General features: G+C 46.8%; 1 protein-coding gene across 2 annotated transcripts in view; it reads left to right on the forward strand.

Annotated features, from left to right (window-relative positions):
* Positions 1-24,191, forward strand: part of MDN1 (midasin AAA ATPase 1) — a 765,271-nt gene that overhangs the window by 279,935 nt on the left and 461,145 nt on the right. For both annotated transcript variants that reach the window (XM_029595415.1, XM_029595414.1), the window contains exon 36: positions 23,720-23,928. In XM_029595415.1, coding sequence (XP_029451275.1) covers positions 23,720-23,928 — 209 coding nt within the window. The remainder of the gene's footprint in view (positions 1-23,719; positions 23,929-24,191) is intronic.

Below are 24,191 nucleotides of genomic sequence, written 5' to 3' on the forward strand. Positions count from 1 at the left end.
TCTGCACTCCTGTGACTTGAAATATCTCACTTGGAAAGTGTTATTCCTTTTGGCTGTTACTTCAGCTCGCAGGGTTAGTGAATTACAGGCCCTAGTTACCTATCCGCCTTACACTAAGCTCCTGCAGGACCGGGCGGTACTCCGCACTCACCCTAAATTTTTACCTAAGGTAGTTTCGGAGTTTCATATCAATCAATCTATCGTACTACCTATCTTTTTTCCCAGGCCCCACTCCAACTCTGGAGAGCAGACCCTGCATACCCTAGACTGTAAACGGGCTCTAGCTTTTTACCTAGACTGTACAGTTTCCCACAGGAAGAGCACTCAATTATTCGTCTTTCCATCCTAATAAGTTGGGACAACCTGTGGGTAAGCAGGCTCTTTCTTCCTGGTTGGCGGACTGCATTTCTTTTTGCTATGAGCAAGCTGGCATTCCTTTTCAAGACCGTGTTAAAGCACACTCTGTGAGGGCCATGGCGACGTCAGTGGCACACCTTCGTTCGGTGCCGCTTCCTGACATCTGCAAAGCTGCAACCTGGAGTTCTCTCCATACCTTTGCAGCCCACTATTGTTTGGACAAAGCTGGAAGACAGGACTCCATCTTCGGCCAATCTGTCTTGCGTAACCTTTTTCCAACTTGATGTACCAACACCCTTCCACCTTCCCGGTAGGGTGCGGATGCCCTTTCCCAAATTTTTTCCTCAGTTGTTGTGCCTGCTGCACACCGTTGGGTACATTTGGTGCAAGTCGGGACATCCTCAGCTCGGTACTCACCCATTTGTGAGGACAACCATCCTGCTTGTCCTGTGAGAAAGCAAATGTTGCTTACCTGATGTAACAGGTGTTCTCACAGGACAGCAGGATGTTAGTCCTCACGAAACCCGCCCGCCTCCCCGCGGTGTTGGGTTCGTTTTATTTTTACTTTCTAGGCACTGCCTGTAGCTTTGAAAATCAGACTGAAGGGAGACCCCTGCTGGCTGCAGGGTCAGTGCCTTGCTGGGCATGCCCAGTAGGGGCCAGTCAAAGTTCTGTTTAAACTTTGACAGAAGTTTTCCGTGGTGGGCTCCATCCTCGATGTCACCCATTTGTGAGGACTAACATCCTGCTGTCCTGTGAGAACACCTGTTACATCAGGTAAGCAACATTTGCTATCTTCTACAGATGGCCGGATGGCTGCAAAAGTAAGTCGGGTCACCTTTTGGTTTTTTCGCTTTTTTTTGGCTTCGCCGCTGTCGGGTCCGATCGGATGCAAAAGTAAGTTGCTTCGCCGCTGTCATCTCTCCTCTCGGAGCAGGCTGCTTTTCGCGCCCTACTCCGGGAGGAGGGAAGAGTGAAGCGGCGAAGCAACTTACTTTTTGCTTTTAAGTTTTTTTTTTTGCCTTTTTTTTTTTTTGCGCTTCGGGAGGAGGGGAGAGGACTGGGGCTGCCCCGGAGACCGGCACCCATGATCGTGGCCGGGGCAGGTGAGCGGGGGCTGGGGGAAAGCTTGCCGCCTACCCTGACCCCTGCCTCTACCGCAGGGGTCAGGGTAGGCGGTAAGTTAGCAGGTTAAACGCGCGACAAACGGCAGGGAAAACTAGCGATAGTCGGGGCGCAGGTTACGGGATGCTAGGGAATAGCTAATTCGCTCGTTTGCATGCAATATGCATGCCGCGTGCGGAAGGGGTTGCCCGGGGAATTTAGGACGCGGTAGGAATAGGTTAAAGGGGATTCGGGATCGCAGGAAGGGCTAACGCGGCCGGAAAGTGAGTAGAGAGCCGGTTAGGGACGGGGAAACCGCGGACGCACTTTACAGGATAGACCTGTAGATTAGGGCCGAGCAGGGTGTCAATAGCCCTTGTTTGTCTTTGAACCTGGATTTTAGGAGGGTCTGGTTAGCCTTTCCTCTTCCTCTCCTCTGGGACGATCCTGGGCTTGCTTTGAAAGTTTTCAGCAGGAAAGTATGTAATGTTTTTGCCTCTTAGTTTAGGTTTTTTAGGGGCTGATTTCCCTTTAACTAACTTTAATGTGGAGTGATGAGCAGCTGCGAACTGATTGAAGCCCAGCAAGGAGGATTGTAACCATTCCTTCCACAGTGCAGGAGGGAGTTTTCAGCCAGATTTTCTGGGCATGGAGGGTGAAGAGAGACTAAGGCAGGTCAGGAGCTTGTGCTTCCCACATGGTGTTCACACTATGGCTGTTTCGTACCGCACAGAAAACTCTGCACAGCACAGTGAGGTTGGTAAAGCAGTGATTTTTTTTTAATCATATGGCCTTATATGGCCCTCCCCACTGCCTTATGGCAGTAGGGAGGATTCTTTGGGAGAGGTGTCAGTTGCCATAGAAATAAATTGCTGCAAGCAAAAGCAGTAACTTTCAGGCAGACAGGGAACAGCAGCTGCTTTGCTTGTGGTGCAGGGAAATCCTGGAGAAGATTCTGCGGCACCTTTTCTCTTCACCCTTGGAGGGTGGGAGGGACTGTGGCTGCACAGGTAATGTCAGGGGGTGCTTCGAGTTGGCTTAGTACAGAGGCTGATCAGGAGGAACCTTTTCTCCTGAGTTTGCACTTTTAATGCACAAAGCATTTCTGATTTAAAAAAGGAGCTACTACCAGTAGGTATTAATCAAAAAGGGGCTCCCTTTGGGGGGGGGGGGGGGGAGCTCAGGACCCAAGAAGAGTATGGACTCTGATTTGGATTTAGGGGATAGTTGATTTGGAGGAAACATTTTTCTCCAGAGCTCCCGAAGGATCTCCCAGGGGACAAGGATGCTGAGGTGGGGGGGGGGCGGGGACTCCTTTTGAGGAGAGAGAGACATTGATAATGGAGGGGGATGATCCGAAGGTGGCTAGGCTGTTTAAAAGAGTAATTGCTTGCTGTGATTTCTTAGGCCTTAGAGTTAGGGATCAAGCAGAGCAAGGTGGAGGGGGAAGATCCTATTTGGATACTCATAGGGGTCTCTCTTTTTACTGGCAGAAAAGACCTTGGTTTTCAAAGAATGGGATGGGCTGGAGGCTAGCTTAAAGGTTGGCAAAGTCGTATCTAAGTTGTACCCCCTTCCTGAGGATGCCTTGGAATTATTGAATTTGTCTAGGGTTACTAGGAAGACTACTATCTCTGAGGGTTGTGGGGCTCTGAAGGATACCCAGAATTGTTTGATGGAGATTCATTTTAAGATCTCTGCCTTGATACTGAGTGAGGGTATGAAGTAGTTTCATGGCTTGGGTATGTTTGCACTGTGTTCTGGTGCCAGATTCCAAAGAAACTTTCTGAGAAAGGGGCGGAGTGTCTGGAATCTGGTTTAGCCTTTATTACTGATGCTTTGTATGATTCGGTTCACATGTCAGCCAGGAATATGTCTGTCATATTATATGCTAATTTTTTTATTGCTTTATGTTCGTCCTTCGTTTTATGTACTGCAGTTACGATTTTGATATATTCTCACAAGACAAGCAGGAAGGTAGTCCTCACATATGGGTGACATCAGGATGGAGCCCAGTCATGGAACATTTTTGTCAAAGTTTCCAGAACTTTGACTGGCACCTACTGGGCATGCCCAGCATAGCATCAACCCTGCAGCCAGCAGGGGTCCCCCTTCAGTCTTCTTTTTTTTTTGCGCAGCAGGAGCCACGCGGGTTAAGGAGCTCTTCAGAGATTCCTGACAGGAATTTTCCTCACGGAGCTTTGTTTGAACAATTTCAAAAAATTGTACCCCACAGGGGTCCCCTTATCGATTTCTTTGGTCCGCGGTCGAACGGTAAGTTTTTTGCCCGTTTGCGGTAGATTCCCATCGAGTTTTTCCCCCGCTGCCTTCTGGCCATCGACCGCACTGCGACTAAATTTTGTAGAAGCCATGGCGTCGGGTTTCCATACGTGCCCCGACTGCACAGAACAATGTCCATCACTGATCCTCACACGGTCTGTGTGATATGCTTAGGGTCCGGCCACGATGTCCTTCACTTGCACCAAATGTGCTCAAATGACACCAAAAGTCTTCAAACTCCAAACCCTGAAAAAACTTAAACCCCTTCTCCAAGCGCACGACTTCCGAACAGTCCTTCAATCAATTATCCTCTTAAAACTCGACTACTGCAACTCCCTTCTCATCGGCCTACCAGAAATCCACATCAGACCCCTCCAAGTTCTACAAAATGCCGCCGCCAGAATCATCACCAACAACAAAAAATCCTCCCACATCACACCTACCCTCAAAGAACTCCACTGGCTACCCATCACACAAAGAATCCATTACAAAACACTCACCCTCATGCACAAAAAAATACACAACAACAAAATGAACTGGCTAAACAACGCAATACATCCACACCCCACACAAAGAACCCTCAGATCCACCAACACTGGCCTCCTAGCCATCCCCAATCTCAAATCTGCACACCTCAACGCTACCCGCAAACGAGCCATAACAATAGCGGGACCCACCCTATGGAACACCCTCCCCACCTGTCTCAGAAATGAACCATCACTGCAAACCTTCAAAAAACACCTTAAAACATGGCTGTTTTTAAAAGCTTTCCCACCCGACCCTTAACCTGCCCGAACGCAACACACCTCATCCCATACTCAGTCTTCTCACCCCCCTGAATCCCTCACTCCACTACCTCCCACCCCACCTTCCCCCCTCCCTTCCCTCACCCCCCCTCCCTCCTTTATTCCTAAATTACTTTACCAACAAGTCCCTAATCCTAAATATATTTTATCAACAACACATTCATGTACATATGTTATTCCTATAACCTTTTGTTATATCCTATAACCTTTTGCTCCATGTACTACTGTTATAATATGTTATAATTGTTTTTTGGTTACCATGTTATAATGTAAAATAGGGCGGACTACGCCCTATTCTCTTGGTTATCTGGAAACCGATGTGATATCTCGATTGAATGTCGGTATATAAAATAAATAAATAAATAAATAAAAGGTCGCAAAGCTCGGCTTGATAAGATGGGTCTTCTCTTTCGGCCAAAAACCCCAACTCCATCGATAGCTTCGATGACGTCTGAACCAGTGCCGTCTACGTTGTGCCAGCACCGGGAATCCACTGCTATCCGACCATCCTCGACGACTCCACGAGTGTCGACCCCCTCTGTTCCTCCTCTGGAAAAACACTGGGAGGAACATCGAGAAAAACATCGACACATTCATCGTAAAGCTCAGGCCATCGATACCACTAAACCAGGGGTTCCCAAACCTGTCCTGGAGGGCCACCAGCCAGTTGGGTTTTTGGGATATCCTCAATGAATATGCATGAGAGAGAATTTGCATGCACTGCCTCCATAACATGTAAATTTTCTCTCATGCATATTCATTGAGGATATCCCAAAAACCCGACTGGCTGGTGGCCCTCCAGGACAGGTTTGGGGACCACTGCACTAAACCCTCGACGTCGTCTGAGCCTCTGACAAAGAAGCCCCATACAGAAAAGGCTTCTTCCTCTTCTGTCTCTGGATCACCGAGGCGTTCCCCCACCTGGACAGGTGCCGGGATTCGCGATTCCACCTTCGCCGGTGCTTCTTCCCACTCCGGGACTGGGTATTCATGCCCCAGGTTTCTGTGAGCAATTGGATCGGATGATCCAAGAGGCCATCTGCAAAGCACTCTAGGGCTTCCAACTTCCATCGATACCGGTACCAGTTCCTCCTCCAGTCACCGATCCGATGCCCATGGTGCTGGCACCGCTATTGGCTAGAATGGGCAAGATAATCAGTGCCCTTCCACCGGTGGAACCGAGGGACCCGGCTCCTTCCTCGTCAATTCACCTGTCATCGGAGGAAGATGAAGAAACACTGCTCTTCATTCCACCATCGGGAGTGCTGCCACTGACACATCCATCGATGTCACAGATTCCATCAGTGCCTCCCGCGATGCTAGCCATACTGCCATCGATGCCCTCGATGCCTCCATCAATGCCTTCAATTCCTACTTTGGGACCATCGATGCCAAGGCCTTCAGGAATAACCCTGTTTCTTCCTTCTGAAGAACATTTGGGAGCTGGTGATGATTCTTATAATCCTTGGACTGACTATTCATCCCAGGATTCTGATGATCTACCCTCCTAGCCCTTCCTTCCTGATGAAAGGAAGTGTTCTCCTCCAGAGGACCTGTCCTTCATGAATTTTGTAAAGGAGATGTCTGAAACAGCCCCATTCCAGCTTCAGACAGAAGACGACTCGACACCAGATGCTAGAGCTTCTATAATTTCTCGATGCTCCAAAGGAAATCATGTCCATCTCTATTCATGACATCCTTTTGGACCTTTTGAAGAGAAACGAGGAGCACCCTGGCTCTGTGGCACCTGTTAACCAAAAAGCAGATGCCACCTACTTAGTTTAGTCAGCCCCTGGCTTCCAAAGAACTCAGTTGGATCATCACTCGGTGGTTGTAGATTCAGCCCAGAAGAGTGCCAGACGCTCCAAACCTCATGCATCCTTTCCCCCAGGGAAAGATCAGAAGTTCCTGGATGCATTTGGAAGACAGGTATTCCATGGATCAATGCTCATCTCTCGCATTGCATCCTATCAACTTTACATGACCCAATATAATAGGGCCTTGTTCACGAAGATTCAAGACTTTGCTGAGGCCTTACCTCTGCAGTTCCAGGACCAACTTCATGCCCTAGCACAAAAGGGCTTAGATGCTGGCAAGCATATGAAGTACAATCAGCGTATGACATCTTTGACACCGCTTCCAGGGTGTCAGCAGCCGGTATCAGTGCAAGGAGATGGGCCTGGCTGAAATCTTCAGACCTCAGACCAGAGGTTCAAGACAGATTGGCCGATTTGCCCTGTGCAGGGGATAATCTTTTTGGTGAAAAGATTCAAGAAGCAGTGGCGCAGCTCAAGAACCACCAAGAGACTCTGCGCCAGCTCTCCTTACTGCTTTCTGATCCCTCTTCTTTATCCAAAAGATCTTTTAAGAGGGATTCTAAGAGAATTCTATCAGCAGAGGAGATACTGTCCCCCAGCTTCCAGGGGTCTGCCTTCTAAGCCTTACCAAAAAGGCCAACCTAGGCAGCCTAGAGGGCAGAAGTCATAGCCAGCCACTCAACCAGGTCCAGCAGCAGGTTTTTGACTCCTTTCTAGAGAGCAGTACCCAGCTTCCATTTCCGACCATTCTGGTCGGAGGCTGGTTGTGCCACTTCTCCAGCCTATGGCACAGTCACCACAGATCAGTGGATACTTGCAGTGGTGTCCAAAAGTTACCATCTCAACTTTCTCTCTGTCCCACTGGATTCCCCGCCTCGGCTGATGTGGGGAACATCCGACCATTCACCACTCTTGGAGCAGGAGGTTTCCCTCCTCCTCCAGTCTTGAGCCAATAGAACCAGTGCCCCTCTCTGAACAGGGGCAAAGGTTCTATTCCAGGTATGCCCTGATACAAAAAAAAGTCAGGTGGGGTGCGCCCAATATTGGATCTTCGCACTCTGAAAAAATACCTACAAAGAGAAAAGTTCAAGATGGTGACCTTGGATTCTCTACTTCCCCTTCTTCAAAGGGGGGAGACTGGCTCTGCTCTGCTCTCTAGATCTTCAGGACGCCTACATGCACACTTCAATTACTCCGTCACATCGCAGATTCCTGCGATTCCTAGTAGGCCCAAAACACTTCCAATATTGAGTGTTACCTTTCGGCCTAGCATGTCTTCACCAAGTGTCTTGTGGTGGTAGTGGCCTACCTAAGGCGTCAGTGTCCACGTCTACCCCTATCTGGGCGATTGGTTGATCAGGGCTCCCTCTCGGCAAGGTGCACTGACGTCCCTTCGCCTCACTTTACATTCCCTGATCTCCTTGGGTTTTCTCATAAACTATCAAAATCTAGGCTAGTCCCTTTGCAAACTCTATCATTCATAGGGGCTGACTTGGACATACTAAAAGTGAAAGCTTTCCTACCTCAAGATTGAGCTCTCACTCTCGCTTCTCTGGCCCTTTGACTGCAGTCTTGACAACATTCAACTGCACGTCACTTCCTGATATTATTGGGTCATATGGCCTCCACAGTGCATGTCACTCCCATGGCTCGCCTCGCCATGAGTCATGAATTGGACTCTAAGATTGGCTGAGAAGACTGAGTCCATTGCAGTGTCCTCCACAATCTGCATCACCAAACAGCTCCGTCTATCGCTACCTTGGTAGGCAAACCAATCCAATCTGATACAAGGCCTCCCATTTCATATTCCAGAACCTCAAATAACCTTGACAACAGATGCCTCCAACCTCGGCTGGGGAGCACATATTGGAAACTTGCAAACTTTGGCTTCCTCTGGAGACCAGATGCCCTAACACCAGATAAATTTCCTGGAGCTTCGTGCAATCAGATATGCTCTCAGGACTTTTCAGGATCACCTCTCCAATCAGGTCATCCAGATTCAAACCCACAACCATCAACAAGGGGGAATGGGCCCCTACCTCCTGTGTCAGGAAGCTGCACAGATATGGGCGGAGGCCCTTACCCACTCGATGTACCTCAGGGCCACCTACTTGCCGGGAGTGGACACTGTATTGACTGACAAGCTGAGTCGCGCTTTTCAACCACACGAGTGGTCCCTCAACTCCATTGTAGCGGATTCAATATGCCAACGTTGGGGTTTCCCTCACATAGACCTCTTTGTGTCAATTCACAACCGCAAAGTAGGGAACTTCTGTGATCTTACTCGCAGCCAACACTGCCAGCCCAGAGATGCCTTCTCCCTCTCGTGGGCCAGCGGTCTCCTTATGCATACCCTCCACTTCCACTCATTTCAAAAACTCTTGTGAAGTTGCGAAAGGACAGGGGTCTAATGATTCTCATAGCCCCTCATTGGCCACACCAGGTCTGGCTTCCAATTCTCCATGACCTATCGATACACTAGCACATTTCTCTGGGGAAGGACCCGCTCCTGATCACCCGGAACAACTGCTGCCTTCGTCACCCCAACCTCCAGGCCCTCTCCCTGACTGCTTGGATGTTGAAAGGTTAATATTTCAACCTCTTAACCTTTTAGAGCCGGTTTCCCGTGTCCTAGTAGCTTCACGAAAGCCTTCCATGAGGCAGTCTTATCGTTATAAATGGAACAGATTTACGGGATGGTGTACTTCCATGTCCATCGATCCTTTCACTTGTCCCACACCGAAGTTTCTGGACTATCTCTGACATTTGTCAGTCAGGCCTCAAAACTTCTTCTATCAGGGTACATGTCATTGTGGTAGCTGTCTTCCATAAAGGTATGGGGGATGTACCCATTTCAGTACAACCCCTTGTCACACGCTTTTTGAAGGGCTTGCTTCACCTTAAACCTCCACTGCGCCCTCCGGCCCCTTCTTGGGACTTCAACATGGTTTTGGGAAGGCTCATGAAACTGCCGTTTGAGCCTCTCCAAGCCTGTGATCTCCACTAGCTCACTTGGAAAGTGATTTTTCTGTTGGCAATCACATCGGCTCGCAGAGTTAGTGAGTTACAGGCCTTAGTCACCTACCCGCCTTACACTAAACTTCTACATGACAGAGTAGAACTCCGCACTCACTCTTCAGCCAAGGGTATACAGGAATGGTGGTTCCACTTTTATGAAGAATGGACCAAGATAGCAGATTAGTGAGTTCTTTCCATAGTAAAAGTCAGCTATGCCTTAGAGTTTTCTCATCCATGGTCCCATATGTTTAGCACACACAACAGGAAGTGGTTAGATCCACCCTGAATTCTTTTCTGCTTTTAAATGCAGTGGTCCCTGTTGTAGAAGGTGAAAGGGGGTCCGGGCTGTTACTCTTATTTTGTGGTCTCCAAAAAGAGGATGTTTTGGCAGATTTTGGATTGAAAGAGTGAATGCAGCCTTGCGGATCCCTCATTTTCGTATGGAAACTCTGGTTCATAATTGTAGCTGTCAGGAGAGTTTCTAGTATCGTCAGACCTTTTGGAGTATATCTGCTTATCCTTATTTGGAAGGATCATCAGAAATTCTTAGTGTTTACAGTGTGGGGGAGCACTTCTAGTGTTTCCAGTGTCAAGCACTTTCCTTTGGACTGGTGATTCTCCTCGCTTTTTTTTTTTGCAAGGTATGATGGTGGTTGTGGTATTGTGCAGAGAAGGAATTCTGGTGAATCCATATCTGGACGATTAGTTGGTTTGAGCAAAGTCCAAGGAAGTGAGTCATAGCTCAGTAAGCAGAGTAGTTGGGCTCTTGCAGAATTCTGCCAAGAGCAATTAGAACCAGCACAGAGCTTGGAATACTTGGGGACTCATTTCAAGACTTGTGTAGGCAAAGTTAAAGCTTCTGGGACAGGTTCAGCAGTTGTTGCGATTGAAGATCCTCAAGGTTTGGGATTATCTTCAGGTGCTGGGATCCATGGCATCTACGCTGGATCTAGTTCCTTGGGCATCTGCTCATATGAGACATGGCTCTTTCTCAATGAAGTCCTTAATTGTTGAATTTCGACATCAGATAGACTGCAAGGCAGGATTGTCTGGCCTGGTGGCTGTCACAGGAAATTTGTCAAAGAATGGGGTTGGAAATTCCGGATTGGTGACTGTGACAACAGATTGAGTCTGTGTGGCTAGGGAGCCATCTGTCAGTCAAACAGCACAAGGTCAGTGGATACTGTCAAGACCTCCTGGTCCATTAGTTTTTTAAAATCAGGAAAGTCTAAAAACTCAGCAAGACTCTGTTCAGGAACAGGACAAGTTAGTGATGTCAGACAGTGCAATGGCAGTGGCCTATGTAAACAGGCAGGGGGGAACCAAGAGCCTGGCGATGTCCTTAGACATGGAAATATTGATCAGCTGAGTGGCATGCTGTTTGTCTCTGCCATGGCCTCCAGGAATTCTTCTGTATCTATTCCCTGTGGCTCTTAATAGGAAGGGTGCTATGGAGAATAGAAAAACATCTGGGGCCTATATTCTAGTGGCACCAGTGTGACCCAGACATTTGTGATTTGTGGATCTGAAGTCTTGCAGTGTGCATTCTATACATTTTCCGAACATTAGAGGCTGGATGTTTGAGCTTTGGATGCAGCCATGTTTGATGCAAGTGTTCTGCAAGCAGGTCTTGGGCTTCCGCCCAATTTAGGTTGGCTTGAGTACACCCCATCTCTCCGGACTAGTCTGAACCATCAGGAATGAAAAATCCTCCGCTTCTCCTGTGACATCCCAGCTTCAAAAGACTTCCATTATGGAACTTTTGGAAAAATTGTACATGCTAATTTTTGTTTCTGGAGTCATACCAAACCAATCCAGATGGATGGGTTTTTTCCCCCTATCACCAGATGGAGACAGAGAACAAAAGCTTTATTCTATACTTGGTTACTGTGCCACCTGCAGTCTCTCAGAAAATTTATAACAAAGCAAGAATAAACCTCTCTTGTCCTCAAGCAGGGGACCTAAATGAATCTGTAAAGCCCAAAATCTAACTTCAAACCTCTTCCACTTAGGTCTAATACCAGAGAGAAAATAACTAAACTATCATGCTTGTATATCTATGTACATTCAGCAGAGCAATCTTTAGAATCAGAGTGGGTCTCTGGACTCCAGGGAGGAAAATTAGCAGGTAAAAACTAATTTTTCTATAAGCTCCTTAATGGAACTCTTTCGAAGCTGGGCTGTCATAAGAGAAGATGAGTGTTTCAAGTCGAGGCCTTGTGCTAACCCATGTAAACAGTAAAAAAAAAAAAAAAAAAAAGTCCAAGATGGACTAGAGGAAAGACACGCTGAACGCTCTTACCTGATAAGTTTTTTTGTTTTGCGGCAGAACCAGCTATGCCACATACTAAGAGGAAAGGTAAACTGAGGGAGGTAACTGCTACTTCCTCCCCAGTAAATCCAACTCAGCCAAAAATTGAGTTTTTCGGCACGGGTCCTGACAATCCTCCCATGGAAGGGAAGCGTTGTGAGTGCCGCTACGAAGCCAAATGCAGCCTCACCTGCTTCAGTCATCTCTTTAAGCCTGGGAACCCCAACAACACCCCCCCCCCCCTTCGTGGAGAAAAGCATCAATGAAAAGAAGATATTGAATCCTGAGAAAGGAACTGCCCCTGAAGAAAGAACACTTGAAGTAAGTGAACGTGTTACTTTGACTGCTTTTGATACCAGGGGGCAAGGCCCTTTGAGAAGAGCTAGGAGCAGTGACCACGCTAAGGGAGGAGGGAGGAACCTTCAGTGCACACAGTAAAGTGTTGGACACTTGAGGATTAGACACAGCTATCAATATTCCTGGAAAGCAATTGGAAAAGCCACTGGTTATAACTCTAGACAGTGTATGGACTGCCATTATGACTCTGGAGAAATCGATAACTACACTAACAAATGTGGTGATAGATGTGAATAAGCGAGTGGTAAAATCTGAACATCAGTTTGAAGCACAAAAAGTAAAAATGGAGGAACTAGAACAGAAAATGGCACAGGTCCAGAAAGTGCAAGGAGGCATAATTCAAGGGGAAATGGAACGAACAAGGAAGTTGGAAGAACAGGAAAATTAAATGAGATATCTGAACTTAAGAGTTATAAATTTCCCTCAAATTAGATGTGTATCAATACAAGATCAATTTAAGATATATGAACGAAGTACTAAAAATTCTTCTTGAAGCTACTTCACCATTGGCTATTGAGACATCAGTAGAAGACGTGGTTGAAAAACGTGGAACAGTGTTAGTGAAATTCATATTTCCATCAGACAGAGATATGGTTCTTAAGTTATTCTTAAGAAATTGATCTATTAATTATTATAACCAGAAGATGTGGATATTTCCAGACATTGCTAGGGTGACCCAGCAAAGAAGAAAAGAATTTCTGGCATTAAGACAGCTTGCTGAACGGATTGGTGCTCAGATGGTTGTACGCTATCCTGGTAAATGTATGTTAAAATTGAATAATTTGAAATATGTTTACTTTGAACCATCTGACCTCTAAATGTTTTTAGAGGCTAAAGCATTAATAGGGAATAATATAGCTAGTGTTTTTGTAAAGAATAAAAGTTGGGATATTTAGTTTCCTGTTTAAAAATTTACCTAATTATGCTCAACTAACATCTTGGGGTCTCCCTATTTCATGATACAAGGATATCTATAATGAAGGATAGAAATGTGTATTAGATTTCATTAGTGATATTCTCATTGGAGAAAGTATAATGTGATAGTATCGTCTGTCTTTTTGTTTTTCTTCTGTAAAAAATGCCTAAAAAAATTGATGTAATAGATACCAGATTTGTTTTTTGTCATCAAAATTTTAAAAAAATTTAATAGTGTAAAAGAAAAAAAAAGAAAAAAAATAATTGTGTAACAAACTCACAGGCAGTGCATTTTTTTTTTTTTTTTTTTTGCTGCCATCTGGATCAAAGACATTTTTCTTAATGTAGAAACTTCCTTTTGAGGATGTATAGTGCTATACCTTTGTGCTGAACACTTTTTAGTTGGTGAAAGCAAAATGTCCCTTGGACAGCTGTGTCTTTTAGTTAGTGCCTTTGAATACAGTGATACCATCTTCATATTTTGGGTAGCATGGGGATAGTTTCAGTCTCTCGCACTGCTTTGCTATAGTGCATTTTATCTGTTTTGGCAAGACCAAATTTTCCATTCGCCATCAGGCCCTTTCGGTTTGTTTTGTGCAAAATATCACTTAGCACCAGACATTTGTAATGGTGTTTTAGTGAGGTGGCCATACACTGACCTCAAATTGAATCTAGGCCACTGAATTGTTTCAGGCCCTAGAATCCAGGAAACCCACCTGGGGAGTGGCACAGGACTGCAAGGCAGGACTCTGTGATGGCAATATCTTATAGTGGTGAGTCCACACAGGCAAGGCTTGGACAAGGAACTGGACAATACAAGGGTGAGACAAGGCAAGGACAGGACTCTGGTACAAGCAAGACTGGAACAGACTGGACAATTCAGACAAGGAAACAAAAAAACACTGAAGCCCTAGGCAACAAGGCAGGTGTTGTAGGCCCGAAGGCCTCAAGGCAAGATTTAAGGAAGATCAGGCCCATAGGCTGCAAGAACAAGGCAGAAGGCTCATAGGCTGCAAGAACAAGGCAGAAGGCCCGTAGGCCACAAGGCAAGAACAAGGGTCAGGTCATGGAGTGAAGTGACCCCATGAAAGGACAAGGTTAGAATGGCATGACAGGTTTACATAGAGCTGGGACTGGGACATAGCAGGGATACTAAGCATGAGCTTGGCTAAGGCTAGCTAGAGTAATGAGGCCTCCCTGTACGTACCAGGATCAGTCCAGACTGCTGGGTTATGCCTCCCCTCCAGCAGATGGAATCAGAGAAAAGCCGAAAAGCACCCCCTAGATATACCGGTGTGCCACCTGCGATCCCTCAGTATTTTTTCTGACTCTAGCAGATTGAGAGGTATAACCTGCGGTCCTGATCCTTTCAAATTTCTTCTTTGGTTGTACAGGTTCCTTTTTTGGTCATTTGCTATAACCCTGACTAGCCATTATTCTATCAAAAGTCGACTATTGCAATTCGCTTCTCTTTGGCCTTCCATATTCATCCATCAAACCCCTCCAAATGCTACAGAACTCTGCAGCCAGAATCCTTACCAATACGAATAAAAGAGATCACATCACCCCCATCCTCAAGCTCCTCCACTGGCTGCCTATAAAGCAAAGGATCCTATATAAAGTACTCACCGTAATTCATAAATCCATTCACAATATCTCTCCTCTTCAATTATGTAACCAACTACGCCCTCACTCCTCCTCTAGACCCATCAGAGGAGCATATAAAGGCACACTCTATGTACCTTCAACAAAATCCTCGCATCATAAACGTGCCATATCTACAGCAGGCCCCATTCAATGGAATGCGCTCCCACCAGACATTCGGCTTGAGTTCTGCCACTCTTCATTCAAAAAAAAAACTTAAAACCTGGCTCTTTAGCCAAGCTTTTCCAGGACCATGATCATCATTTTTTCCCCTCCAACCAGCAAGAACATATCTTCTTCACAAACCCCCATTTTCCATACCACTACCTACTTCGGTATCTAATCTCTTGCTGCAGTTCACTTGAGACTTTCTCACTTATACGTTATAATTTTTATGCTCAATAAGACCTGTCAACTTAATTGTTTAAGTCTTTTTTTTTTTTTTTTTCTCCTTTATCTTTTGGTCATCAATGTTACAACGTTATTGTTAAATTTTGAACTTATGTACACTGTTCCAAGTTTCATAACCTTGTTCTATGTAATGCCTTTTGGCAATTTTCATGTTCTGTTTCAATGTAAACCGATGTGATCTTTATTTCATATAGGAACACCGGTATATAAAAATCTAAAAATAAAAAAATAGATCAACTGGTTTGCTCTGTTCTGTTTAAAAAAAAAAAATACTAACAGGGACAGGTCTATTCTTTTATTCTATTCTAGTTTATACTGTTTAAAAAAAAAAAAAGTAGTTTTTTCCTTCGGGTTTCAAGGCAGGCTTGGCAGGGCAATGCCCTAAGGCCACATGCCCGGAGGTAATCCCTAGGGACCAGGGGGAGAGTTTACCGGTGGGCCGGTCACCCCCCCACCAGTCGAACTATTCCAGAAGTGTGTGACTTCTGAAGGGGGCTTTTCAAGCACGAGGACGCTGTTTGTTTAAAAAAAAAAAAAAAAAAAGAGTAAGGTGGTTTAAGTACCCGTCAGTCCTGTTGGTGACAGGCAGGGTACCACTTCTGTCCAGCCTCGGCCTGCCAAATTATTGTCCCGGGACTCTGGAGGGTATGGCTGGCTCACCCAGTGTGCTACTGTGTTTGGGGGATTGTGCTTACTTTTTTTTGGCGCGCTTTCTTTCTTCTTCTTCCCGCCTCTTCATGCCGCGATCTTTGGCCTGCACAGCCTGCAGTGGGGCAGGGGCGTGACTCCCGAGAGGGTCTCTGCTCCCGTTGTCTTCCCGGGGGCGAGGGATCCTCTCGGGGGCCAAGCGCTGCCCGCAGCTCTTCCTCTTCTTCGCGGCCGCGGAGAGTTCTTGGCGCCTGGTCGGCAGCCCCACCTCCCATAGAGAAGGAGGCGGCGGCCATTTTGAACATGCTGCTGTCTGAGGGGGCAGCATCGGAGGAGGAGGATTCCTCTCCTCCCTCACCGCCGGATCTAAGCCCGCAGGACACGCCTGAATTTGGGGCCCCTCGGTCCCCCCCTCCTTCCCGACCCGCAGGGGATACTTTGAAAAGAGCAGCGCCGTTTTCTTCACAGTTTGTGCTTTTAATGCACAAAGCCTTCTTAGAAGGCGGAGGCGGGTTGGGAGGTGGCCGGGCCTTCTCCACCTAAGATCCCCAGACCAGGGGAAAGTGGGGACTCGTTGTCCCCGTCCACAGGGGGGCGCGGGGATTCCGGTGACTCCTGATCCTTCTCCGGACATTCCTGATACCGCCGGGGGTGGAGAATTGGACTGTCAGGCGTCCGTGGAAGGGGATGATCCCCAGGTTCTTAGCTTATTTGGCAAGGACGAGCTAACTCATCTGATCCCGCATGTTTTGAAGGAGCTGAACCTCACTGCTCCACACCAGGAAGCTGACACTTCCCTGGGGGATGTAGCTTTAGAACATAAGAACATAAGAAAATGCCATACTGGGTCAGACCAAGGGTCCATCAAGCCCAGCATCCTGTTTCCAACAGTGGCCAATCCAGGCCATAAGAACCTGGCAAGTACCCAAAAACTAAGTCTATTCCATGTAACCATTGCTAATGGCAGTGGCTATTCTCTAAGTGAACCTAATAGCAGGTAATGGACTTCTCCTCCAAGAACTTATCCAATCCTTTTTTAAACACAGCTATACTACCTGCACGAACCACATTCTCTGGCAACAAATTCCAGAGTTTAATTGTGCGTTGAGTAAAAAAGAACTTTCTCCGATTAGTTTTAAATGTGCCCCATGCTAACTTCATGGAGTGTCCCCTAGTCCTTCTACTATCTGAAAGAGTAAATAACCGATTCACATCTACCCGTTCTAGACCTCTCATGATTTTAAACACCTCTATCATATCCCCCCTCAGTCGTCTCTTCTCCAAGCTGAAAAGTCCTAATCTCTTTAGTCTTTCCTCATAGGGGAGTTGTTCCATTCCCCTTATCATTTTGGTAGCCCTTCTCTGTACCTTCTCCATCGCAATTATATCTTTTTTGAGATGCGGCGACCAGAATTGTACACAGTATTCAAGGTGCGGTCTCACCATGGAGCGATACAGAGGCATTATGACATTTTCCGTTTTATTCATCATTCCTTTTCTAATAATTCCCAACATTCTGTTTGCTTTTTTGACTGCCGCAGCACACTGAACCGACGATTTCAATGTGTTATCCACTATGACACCTAGATCTCTTTCTTGGGTTGTAGCACCTAATATGGAACCCAACATCGTGTAATTATAGCATGGGTTATTTTTCCCTATATGCATCACCTTGCACTTTTCCACATTAAATTTCATCTGCCATTTGGATGCCCAATTTTCCAGTCTCACAAGGTCTTCCTGCAATTTATCACAATCTGCTTGTGATTTAACTACTCTGCACAATTTTGTGTCATCTGCAAATTTGATTATCTCACTCGTCGTATTTCTTTCCAGATCATTTATAAATATATTGAACAGTAAGGGTCCCAATACAGATCCCTGAGGCACTCCACTGTCCACTCCCTTCCACTGAGAAAATTGCCCATTTAATCCTACTCTCTGTTTCCTGTCTTTTAGCCAGTTTGCAATCCACGAAAGGACATCGCCACCTATCCCATGACTTTTTACTTTTCCTAGAAGCCTCTCATGAGGAACTTTGTCAAACGCCTTCTGAAAATCCAAGTATACTATATCTACCGGTTCACCTTTATCCACATGTTATTAACTCCTTCAAAAAAGTGAAGCAGATTTGTGAGGCAAGACTTGCCCTGGGTAAAGCCATGCTGACTTTGTTCCATTAAACCATGTCTTTCTATATGTTCTGTGATTTTGATGTTTAGAACACTTTCCACTATTTTTCCTGGCACTGAAGTCAGGCTAACCGGTCTGTAGTTTCCCGGATCGCCCCTGGAGCCCTTTTTAAATATTGGGGTTACATTTGCTATCCTCCAGTCTTCAGGTACAATGGATGAATTTAATGATAAGTTACAAATTTTTACTAATAGGTCTGAAATTTCATTTTTTAGTTCCTTCAGAACTCTGGGGTGTATACCATCCGGTCCAGGTGATTTACTACTCTTCAGTTTGTCAATCAGGCCTACCACATCTTCTAGGTTCACCGTGATTTGATTCAGTCCATCTGAATCATTACCCATGAAAACCTTCTCCATTACGGGTACCTCCCCAACATCCTCTTCAGTAAACACCGAAGCAAAGAAATCATTTAATCTTTCCGCGATGGCCTTATCTTCTCTAAGTGCCCCTTTAACCCCTCGATCATCTAAAGGTCCAACTGACTCCCTCACAGGCTTTCTGCTTCGGATATATTTAAAAAAGTTTTTACTGTGAGTTTTTGCCTCTACAGCCAACTTCTTTTCAAATTCTCTCTTAGCCTGTCTTATCAATGTCTTACATTTAACTTGCCAATGTTTATGCTTTATCCTATTTTCTTCTGTTGGATCCTTCTTCCAATTTTTGAATGAAGATCTTTTGGCTAAAATAGCTTCTTTCACCTCCCCTTTTAACCATGCCGGTAATCGTTTTGCCTTCTTTCCACCTTTCTTAATGTGTGGAATACATCTGGACTGTGCTTCTAGAATGGTATTTTTTAACAATGACCACGCCTCTTGGACATTTTTTACTTTTGTAGCTGCTCCTTTCAGTTTTTTTCTAACAATTTTTCTCATTTTATCAAAGTTTCCCTTTTGAAAGTTTAGCACGAGAGCTTTGGATTTGCACACTGTTCCTTTTCCAGTCATTAAATCAAATCTGATCATATTATGATCACTATTGCCAAGCGGCCCCACCACCGTTACCTCTCTCACCAAGTCCTGTGCTCCACTGAGAATTAGATCTAAAATTGCTCCCTCTCTCGTCGGTTCCTGAACCATTTGCTCCATAAAGCTATCATTTATTCCATCCAGGAACGTTATCTCTCTAGCGTGACCCGATGATACATTTACCCAGTCTATATTGGGGTAATTGAAGTCTCCCATTATTACTGCACTACCAATTTGGTTGGCTTCCCTAATTTCTCTTAGCTTTGGCAGGTCTTCGGGACCCTCTGCAAACTTTTCCATTTCATCCCAAATTGTTTCAGATTGTTTCTAAGGAATGGGAACTTCCGGAAGCTTCCTTGCGGGTCAGTAGGGCTATGGATAAGTTGTACCCCCCTACTGCCTGAGTCCTTGGACCTTCTTAAAATTCCCAAAGTAGATTCGGCGGTCACGGCCGTGATAAAGCATACTACCATTCCCATGACAGGGGGTATAGCGCTGAAGGATCTCCAGGATCGGAAGTTGGAGGTCTTATTGAAGCGCATTTTTGAAGTTTCGGCATTAGGGGTCCGGGTGGCAGTCTGTAGCAGTCTAGTGCAGAGGGCCACTCTTCGCTGGGTTCAGCAGTTGCTCACAGCCCAGGAGCTTCCGCCGGATGAAGCGGAGCAGGCTAACTGCATGGAGGCTGCGGTCGCCTACACAGCCGATGCCTTATATAATTTCCTGCGGACTTCTGCTCGCACTGTCTTCTGCTGTATCAGCCAGGCGGTTGCTCCGGCGCTGGGCGGCAGATGCTTCCTCTAAGTCACGCTTGGGTTCCTTTCCCTTCAGGGGGAAGTTGTTGTTTGGAGACTAGCTGGATCAGCTCATCAAGGACTTGGGGGACAACAAGATTTATAAGTTGCCCGAGGACAAGTACCGACAGTCACGATCTTTCAGTAATTCCAGGGGCCGGTTTCGGGGCCAACACCGGTTCCATATGGGGAAGGGTGGGTCCTTTCCCCAGAAACAGCAGGCGTCGAGGTCACAATCTTGGACACCTTTCTTTCGTGGCAGACTGCCTCAGAGGTCTGGATCCTCGCAGGCCTTTGCCCCAAACAAAGCTTCACAATGAAGGTGCGCTGGCCCATTCCTCCCTTCCGCGCATCGGGGGTTGGTTGTCCCTATTTCGGGAGGAATGGGTCAAGATACCATCGGACCAGTGGGTTCTAGACGTTATAAGTCATGGTTATGCTTTGGATTTTGCTCATCCGCTCCGGGATCTGTTTCTGGTGTTGTCATATGGTCCTCCGGAGAAGCAGCTAGTCATTGCACAAACGTTGGATTGGTTGCGGGCACTGGGGGCGGTAATCCCGGTGCCGTCTGCCGAACGTCGGACTGGCCGGTATTCCATTTACTTTGTGGTTCCAAAGAAGGAAGGCACGTTCAGACTGATCCTGGATTTAAAGCAGGTCAACAGGGCGTTACGCATTCCATGTTTTCGCATGGAGACACTGCGGTCTGTTATTGCGGCCGTCCACAAAGGAGAATTTTTGGTTTCTTTGGATCTAACAGAGGCGTATCTCCACATTGGAATCCAGGAGCATCAGAGATTCCTGAGGTTCACGGTGTTGGGGGGCCATTTTCAGTTTTGCGCCCTTCTGTTAGGATTAGCGAATGCCCCCAGAGTTTTCACCAATGTTCTGGTGGTTGTGGCGGCTTCTCTTCGCCATCAAGGGGTATTGGTACATTCCTATCTCGACGATTGGCTCATCTGGGCAAAGTCGGAAGCTTTGTGCAAGAGAGCGGTTCGGTTAGTGGTGGAGCAACTTCAGAAGCTACGTTGGATTGTCAACTTCGCGATGAGCCATCTGGAACCGACTCAGCAATTGGAGTTCCTGGGAGCCCGGTTCTATACTTCGGTGGGCAAGGTGTTCCTGCCACATCAGCGGATGGTCAATCTGATGGCTCAGGTGCAAAACCTATTGGACCTGCCCCTGCCTACGGCCTGGGATTATTTACAGGTCATTGGTCATATGGCTTCTACTCTGGATATGGTGCCTTGGGCCTTTGTGCATATGCGGCCTTTGCAAAGAGCACTTCTTTCTCGCTGGGATCCCAGGTCCGAGGACTATGACATGTTGCTACCATTGATGGAACCGGCCTGGACCAGTCTCGCTTGGGGTGGTTGAGCCCGGACCATCTTCTGCAGGGGATAGACTTGGAGCCTCCACCTTGGATAGTTGTGATGACGGATGCCAGTCTGTCCGGTTGGGGGGCTGTGTGTCAGTCCTGAGCGGTGCAGGGGAGATGGTCCTCTCAACAAGCCACTTGGTCCATCAATCGCCTGGAGACCAGGGCGGTCCTTCTGGCCTTGTGTCAACTCCTTCCGATGGTGCGTCGTCGGGCGGTGCGAATTCTATCGGACAATGCGACCACTGTAGCATATATAAACAGACAAGGGGGCACAAAAAGTTGCCCGATAGCGGCCGAGGCATCTTTGTTGATGGCCTGGGCGGAACACCATTTAGCCCGCATTGCGGCCACACATATTGCAGGTGTGGACAAAGTTCAGGCGGATTATCTCAGTCGCCAACATCTAGACCCTGGATAGTGGGAGCTGTCGGCCGAGGCGATGCGACTCATCACTCGACGATGGGGGGTTCCGCACCTGGACTTGATGGCCACACGGCTAAATGCCAAAGCGGCGCGTTTCTTCAGCAGACGGCAAGAGCACGGGTCAGAGGGGGTGGATGCGCTAGTACTTCCGTGGCCTCCTCGCATCCTTCTTTGTGTTTCCCCTGTGGCCCCTGGTGGGAAAGGTTTTAAGGCGCATAGAGTCCCATCGGGGTCTGGTGATTCTCGTGGCTCCGGAGTGGCCAAGGCGCCCGTGGTTCGCAGATCTCGTTAATCTGGTGGTGGACGGGCCCCTGCGTCTCGGTCATCTCCCGAATCTTCTTCGACAAGGCCCGGTATTTTTCGATCTGGCGGATCACTTTTGTCTGGCGGCTTGGCTTATGAGTGGAGACAGCTGAGAAAGAAAGGTTATCCAGAAGCGGTGATTTCTACCCTCCTTCGGGTGTGCAGGTCCTCGACTACTTTAACCTATGCTAGAGTGTGGAAGGTTTTTTATTCCTGGTGTAGTGAGTTAACAGCTTCCGCCCCCCGGGCTTCGGTAGGTCATATCCTTACGTTTTTGCAGGATGGTTTGAAGAAGGGTTTGGCCTACAGTTCTCTTCGGGTTCAGGTGGCGACTTTGGGCTGCCTGAGGGGCAAGATTGAAGGTTACTCTCTTGCATGTCACCAAGATGTTGCTCGTTTTTTGCGCAGAGTTAGGAATTTGCGTCCCCCTGTGAGGGCTCCATGTCCCTCCTGGAGCTTGAACCTGGTTCTCGGGGATCTCTGCACTGCCCCATTTGAGCCTATTAAGAGGGCCACCTTGAAGGATTTAACTCTCAAGACAGTATTCCTAGTGGCCATTTCGTCTGCGCGTTGCATCTCGGAACTTCAAGCGCTTTCGTGCCGAGAACCGTTCTTGCGTATTTCTGAGTCCGGAGTTTCTTTGCGCACAGTCCCTTCTTACCTAAGGTGGTATTGGCCTTCCATGTTAATCAGACGGTGGAATTGCCTTCCTTTACAGAGGAGGAGATGAGGTCGAGATTTGAAGTGTTTGGATGTCCGTCAAGTACTCCTGCGGTATTTGGAGGTGACTAATGAGTTTCGAAGGTCGGATCACTTGTTTGTGTTGTGGAATGGACCCAACAAGGGTCTTCAGGCGTCCAAGACGACCATCGCTCGCTGGTTGAAGGGCGCAATCGCGTCCACATACATTAGCTGCGGAAGGTCTGTTCCTGATGGGCTCAAGGCTCCCTCTCTATGTTCTCAGGCAGCTTCGTGGGCTGAAAGCCAATTTGTGTCTTGCCAGGAGATTTGCAGGGCGGCCACTTGGAAATCCTTGCATACCTTGTCTAGGCATTATCGCTTGGATGTTGACTGAGTCTTTTGGGAGCAATGTGCTTCGAGCGGGACTCTCGGGGTCCCACCCCATTTAAGTAGGCTCGGGTACATCCCAGCAGTCTGGACTGATCCTGGTACGTACAGGGAAAGGAAAATTAGTCTCTTACATGATGATTTTCGTTCCTGTAGTACCAAGGATCAGTCCAGACGCCCACCCAATTCCTTTTCGGGAGAGTCTGCTCATAATTCTATCTGTATTCTTAGTTTCTTGCACTGATCCACATCCAAATGTTATGGTACTTCGTATGGCTGCATCTTATATGGTAAGTTATTCTACGTTTTGTTTCTGTTTTAATACATAGGGAGACAGGTTTGTTTATGTCCTTTGGGCAATGTTACTACTTGATCTGGTCAGTGGTTTAGTTCATTAGGTTGATTTTTCAGCGGAGGTGTTTGATTAGTTCCTTCTGCTTTGATATCGATTATACTTAGGGATTGCAGGTGGCACACCGGTATATCAAGGGGGTGCTTTCCAGCTTTTCTCTGACTCCATCTGCTGGTACTACAGGAACAAAAATTATCAGGTAAGAGACAAATTTTCATTTACTGAGGGCATCTGCTGGTGGGGAGGCGTTTTTTAGGAGACAAGAAGGTAAGATATGGCTGGATAGCAGGTGAAATCCTAACACACATGCACCAAATCCCTTGGTTTCTGGACATTATCGGTTTTTGATATATTATGACAAGGGTATGTAAATCCTTGCATCTTAGTATGGTACTATACTGTCTTGGCGTGCAAACTCAACATTTTGTGATGGAGCAAGGGAGATCCTTCCGCTTCCAGCTAAATATCACAGCTGAAATTTTCTTTAATTTTGGGAAGCTGGCGTCTGAAAAGAAATGTTTTAGAATACTAGAAGGTCTATCTTTTTTTTTTTTTGCTTTGTTTTTCCTCAGGGCCTGTTCTTGAGAGAAATAATCTTACTGATTACACACTTAGTGCAGGGACCACAGCCATGAATGCACAGAGACTCCTACGAGCCTTGAAACTGAGTAAACCCATTCTCTTGGAAGGATCGCCGGGCGTGGGCAAAACCAGTCTGGTGGCAGCTTTAGCGAAGGCCTCTGGAAATCACCTTATTCGCATCAATCTTTCTGAGCAAACGGTAGGATACTCAAGCTGGTAATTGTTTTTCTAATTAGTTAATGGAAAGTCCTACCACTTATTACATTTTGTGTTAAATTATTTGAGCTAGGCTTTACTGTACCTGTTTTGAATAATGCTGTAAGCCACCTTGAGCATGATTTGGAAAGGTGGGCTAAAATGAAATCGCAAATACTGGCTTGCTTAGTGAGAATACATCATATGCATCACACATTCTGGAATCAGCTACAAGTAACAAGCATGAAATAGCTTGTACGCTTGGAC

Source organism: Rhinatrema bivittatum, chromosome 3 (genome assembly GCF_901001135.1).
Source record: "Rhinatrema bivittatum chromosome 3, aRhiBiv1.1, whole genome shotgun sequence".
NCBI classification, from domain to species: domain Eukaryota; kingdom Metazoa; phylum Chordata; class Amphibia; order Gymnophiona; family Rhinatrematidae; genus Rhinatrema; species Rhinatrema bivittatum.